The sequence below is a fragment of the Puntigrus tetrazona genome, chromosome 20 (genome assembly GCF_018831695.1).
Source record: "Puntigrus tetrazona isolate hp1 chromosome 20, ASM1883169v1, whole genome shotgun sequence".
In the NCBI taxonomy this organism is placed as follows: Eukaryota; Metazoa; Chordata; class Actinopteri; order Cypriniformes; family Cyprinidae; genus Puntigrus; species Puntigrus tetrazona.
In genome coordinates, this window is record NC_056718.1 from 23,142,688 (window position 1) to 23,147,632 (window position 4,945).

At 41.2% G+C, this 4,945-nt stretch overlaps 1 protein-coding gene across 2 annotated transcripts; it reads left to right on the plus strand.

Moving 5' to 3' along the window:
* Positions 1 to 219: 219 nt before the first annotated feature.
* On the plus strand, positions 220 to 4,289 carry vgll2a (vestigial-like family member 2a). Of its 2 annotated transcripts, none has more exons than XM_043218701.1 (4): positions 220 to 455; positions 983 to 1,274; positions 2,001 to 2,471; positions 3,475 to 4,289. In XM_043218701.1, exons 1-4 carry the CDS (start codon positions 372 to 374, stop codon positions 3,516 to 3,518), a joined length of 891 nt encoding a protein of 296 aa, XP_043074636.1. In that variant the 5' UTR covers positions 220 to 371; the 3' UTR covers positions 3,519 to 4,289. The 2 variants fall into 2 exon arrangements, with proteins under 2 accessions (XP_043074636.1, XP_043074637.1); XM_043218702.1 differs by having other exon boundaries at positions 3,597 to 4,289.
* Positions 4,290 to 4,945: the final 656 nt, after the last annotated feature.

Sequence of the window (4,945 nt, forward strand, 5' to 3'; positions counted from 1 at the left end):
TGACTAAATCCCACATGGTTTTGTAACGTGTCGCCGATTTAGTGACCAACTAGAAGCCAGCTAACATATCAAAAGCTACGTTGTTGTGCAAGGATTTATTTTAGCGCAGGCTAGAACCTGCATCGCGCGCACGAGGACGTCTGGGCGATGGTTCAAATGAATCGACTCACTGAACCGAATCTCAAAAGTGAACCGGACTCGTGCGTAAAAACAGAGTACGGAACATAAAAGCTGCTCAGTGCGCTTCAGCCGGACTCGACGCGGAGCTTCATTTTCCGTCTGCGCACGCCAAGACAGCGCTTTATTTCAAATGAAGCGTCCTTTCATCCCGCTAATAAGTTTTTATACGTGATATAACAGCTGTCTTCGCCATGAGCTGCTTGGATGTCATGTATCAAGTTTATGGTCCACCTCAGCCTTATTTTGCCGCAGCATACACACCATATCACCATCAGGTATGTTCATGTATATATTTTTTTCCAGGTTTAACTTTATCAGGCTTACGCGTTTTAATCTTATTTTACGGCTCGTTTTGGTTTTGTTTCAACGCTTGCGCGAAACTTTCTTTGACTTGTTGCGCCTGAAATCTTAAACAAATAGTTTTACGCTTTAAAAAATAAGTCGCACAGTTAGATGTTAATGGGAAACATTATTAATGATAAGTTTAAGTGTTGTTTAACATGTCATACACGTTTGCTTTTAACGATTTTAAATATACTCACAATGCATATTGACTACATGCATTGCATGTATGACATATTAACTTGATTATTAACTTATTGCTAACACTTAAGTATTAACTACTTACTTGAGGCGTTACATAAGCTTATATCTCAATAACTGGGTTTTCTTCTTTTTTTATAGGTGCTAGTTTTTGACACATTAATACAAATTGATTTTGCACTGCTTTAATACACGACTAGACTGATTCTGTGAGTTAAATGTAAATTAATTTTTTACATGCATTTTTACATGCTTTCAGAAACTGGCGTTTTACTCTAAAATGCAAGAATCCCCAGAAACAGTGAGCGGAAGCAGCTCTTCTTTTTCGAACATCACCGGGCCACCTATAAAAGAGGAGGACTGCGCCCGGGAGAAAGATCACCCGCCGGAGGCTGAGTACATCAGCTCCAGATGTGTGCTATTCACGTACTTTCAAGGGGACATCAGTTCGGTGGTGGACGAACATTTTAGTCGGGCTTTGAGTCAGTCCAGTAGTTATGCACCTGGATCCACCAACAGCAAGACCCCAAGAGGTACATCGTCCTGGAGAGGTGGGAATCTGATGCGATCTGTATTATCATTTATCCTGTAATTCACATATTTTGTATCTATTTTTAAGTATATATATTTTTTTATGACTGCATAGGTTTTAGCCATAGGCATGATTTAACTTTTTTGCATTGTATAGATACATATAATAATATATAATAAAAGCTAATACAAAGAAATAAAATTCTGCAAATAATTAGGACATAATTTTTTACATTTAATTTAAGCTATTAGATATTATAATATATATATATATATATATATATATATATATATATATATATATATATATAATACACAGTTTTTACATTCAAATTATCATTGTACTGATCACAATTTTGTAAAATGAACAGAAAAAGTACTAAAATAGGATATGGCGATAATTAGCCATTGATAATTAATGATAAATAATCATTATTTTGTTGCGGTCAGTTACGATTTAATGGCCATTAGTCATCACAACAGGCACGATTTTATATTTTTATTTTTAAAGAGAATGGATTTTTTTGTAAAGAAAAAGCACATTCAAATTAAATTAGGATTTAAAATATTTAGGACATAATTTTGTGCAATAGCATTTTTTTTTGTCAATATAAGTGCGTGGGGGATTTAATTTTAATGTAAAAAATGACTATTTAAACAAAATATTTATTGGCTCATGCTGTTGTATGATTACATGCCTTTTATGCGCATTAACGTGCAGAACATCCAAACGCTTCCCTCCCCAGACGGATCATTCCCTATGAGCCAGAGAAGCTTCCCTCCTTCTTTCTGGAACAGTGCGTATCAGCCGTCGGTCACAGCGTCCCTCAGCAGCGCCCTGGGTTCCTCTCACACAGACCTCCCCTTCCCAGCGGACCCGTACTCCACCGCATCTCTACACAGCCACCTTCACCAAGCCACCCCGGAGCCCTGGCACCCGTCTCACCACCATCACCCTTACTCGCTCAGCGGAGCCATCGGCACCCAGGGGTCCGCTTACCCCCGGCCCTCCGTGCACGACATGTACGGAACGCACTTTGACCCCCGTTACGGCTCTCTGCTCGTGCCTTCGGTGCGGCCCCATAGACTTCCTCCCGCCACGGTCCCCGCGCCGGGAGCCTCGCCGTGCGATATCAGCAAGAGCGAGCCGGGCGGCTCAGCGTGGACCGGAGCTTTCACAGCGGCGAGCTCTGATATGAGCCTGAACATGGATACAGGTGCGAACGGCATGCGTTGCTTATTCACGTGAGCCACGCTTAAAAACATACGGATGCAAAATATCAACTCAAAAGGCATTTATTTTAAAGAGTACAACACTTTGCGAGCAAAACGTGTCACTAAAAACAAGGTTTCGGCTTTAAATAATACAAAAAGTCATTTTCTGGTTGCCAGATTGTAGCAGAAATTAGTTCACAAAGATAAAAAAATATATTTAAAATAGATGTTTTCTGCTGAATTTTCAGCATCATTGCTTAAAGCATGAGTAATATAATGTGAAGTATGAATAAAGTGCATCATAACTCCTTCTAATATGCAGATATGCTGCTCGAGAAATATTTATTAACGATGAAAACAATTCCGGTTCGTTTTTGCGGATGCTGCAACGCGTTTTTTTCCGGATTATCGATAAAACATTTCAAAATACAATTCGTTTCTAACATTAAAAATGTCTTCACGGTCAATTTGATCGATTTCGTTCATCCTTGACTTTTAAAAAAAATCTTCCCGACCCCAAACTTTTGTACATATGGCAGTTAACGCAATGAATGAAACCTTTCTGTCAGGACGCCCGTGTGAATTTTAAGAGAAGCGACGTCCGCTAAAATCACCTTGACACCAGCTTGTAATGTTTGTTTCAGAGAAAAGCTCCAGCATGATTTGCCGCTGTTTAATATTTTGTTATATAGTTTTTTTTTAAAAGCGTCTAAATGCATTTTAGGGCCACCGCAGGTTAAAAACTGCGAAAAAAAAAAAAACTCGAACACATAGTGTAAAAATAATAATATCTGACAGCTTCTGAAGTGCATATTCTGTGTTTTGAAGCTAACAATCGTCAAGGTTTTTGACTTCGACCTTTGCTTTGCCGATATATACATTCTTCACTTTTCACTCTCGCTCTTCGATGCCTCTTTCTTTGCCTCACCTCTCTATATTTGCCGCCTGTTTTCCCTTTTCCTCATTCCTTTTATCCTTTTTCTTCCTTTTCCTTCTTCCTCTCAGGTCTACAGAGCCAGGATAAAAGCAAGGACTTGTACTGGTTTTAGTGCCCTGCGACCGCTTCTTTCTCCGCTGGCTTGTCTTTCTCTGGCTTTTTCTGTAACAGATTCTCGTCTCACTTGCAGCTCGGCGCTACACCCTCTGCGGCGGGACCATCCTGAGCTGAACCCTTCGGCTGAGCGCAAAACTCTCGATAGAGAAAAGACTGTAAAGAGGAGCGAGCGCGCCGTAGCGGGTGTGCGACCGCTCTCGCCCCCCCCCCTTCCCCAACCGAACGGACCCAAAACGAGATTTTTTTAAAAAAAAGGACAAACGTTGCTTCGAGGGGACGAGCTTTGCAGGAAAGACGGGAGTTTCCGATGCGAGAGCAGCATTCCCGATCATCTCTGAAGACGGAGAGCGGCTATTTGAAGCCACTTGACTCTATCTATATTGCTTTCGGCACCTGTCACCGACAACTGTTGTGGAACTTAGACCGAGCGAGCGCCCCCCGGATTTCATTAAACAGGCGTTTCGTTGTATCTGGACACACGGCGAAAGGGAACAACTGGTTTGGTTTTTCATTCGTTTCTGAGGAGTGGTGTGAGTTCAACCGGAAGTGGATACGAACACCATTAAGCTGTACTGTATATACTTTACGTGTCTTAGTGTGTCCAGCAGCATGACAGAAATACTGATTCTTTCATTTGTACTTCTATTTCTTTTTTTTAACAACCACTTCCAGTCACCGTCAGCCTGGGGTGACGTCTCACCACGGTGTATTTGAATGTACGACATGTAATATATTACCTTCTAAAGTATTTTTCCAGTGCATTGAGGAGAGCGAGGTGTTGTCTGTTTTTATCGGTTGTCGGTCTTCATCCTATGAAACGAAAATGGAAATAAAACCAGGCGATACGCACTTGTCGCTGCTCTTAAGTGTTTCAGAGAAAGCTCGTTAAATCGCAAACTTGAGCACGGAGGCGTCTTTTCATACCGGGCGCATCTTGAAATTTATTTCTGCTTCGCTTTGGGCTCTTGAGGAGGAAACAAAAGGCTATTATGAATTTGCTGCAACCTTCAAAACCTCGGACCGTCGGAGATTAAATTATTTATTTCAATATAAATTTTTCCGCAACATGAGTGGGAATGTAAACATGGGCTACTTTTATTCTGCGCAATGTTTTGTTCGCTCAGCCGCAGAGTCGGGCGATGAAAAGGAAATGGGAAGCGAGAGAGAAAGCGGGAGAGTGAATGTTATCACTCTGCCATTTGATCCTTTTCTTTCTGGTTGTGGTCGCAGTGAATACCAGACAGCTGTAGATTAATATTGGCTTATGACAACAGCAATGATGGACAAGAGATGTGTGGCCAGGGGTTTCTCTTGCTTAAGTGGGTAAAACAAAGGCCTCTTTTTTTTGAAAGCAGCACTGAAGAGCGTCCTAAAATGTCGGGGGAGCGTGGAAAACTCGAGGAGTTCATATGGCAGATTAAG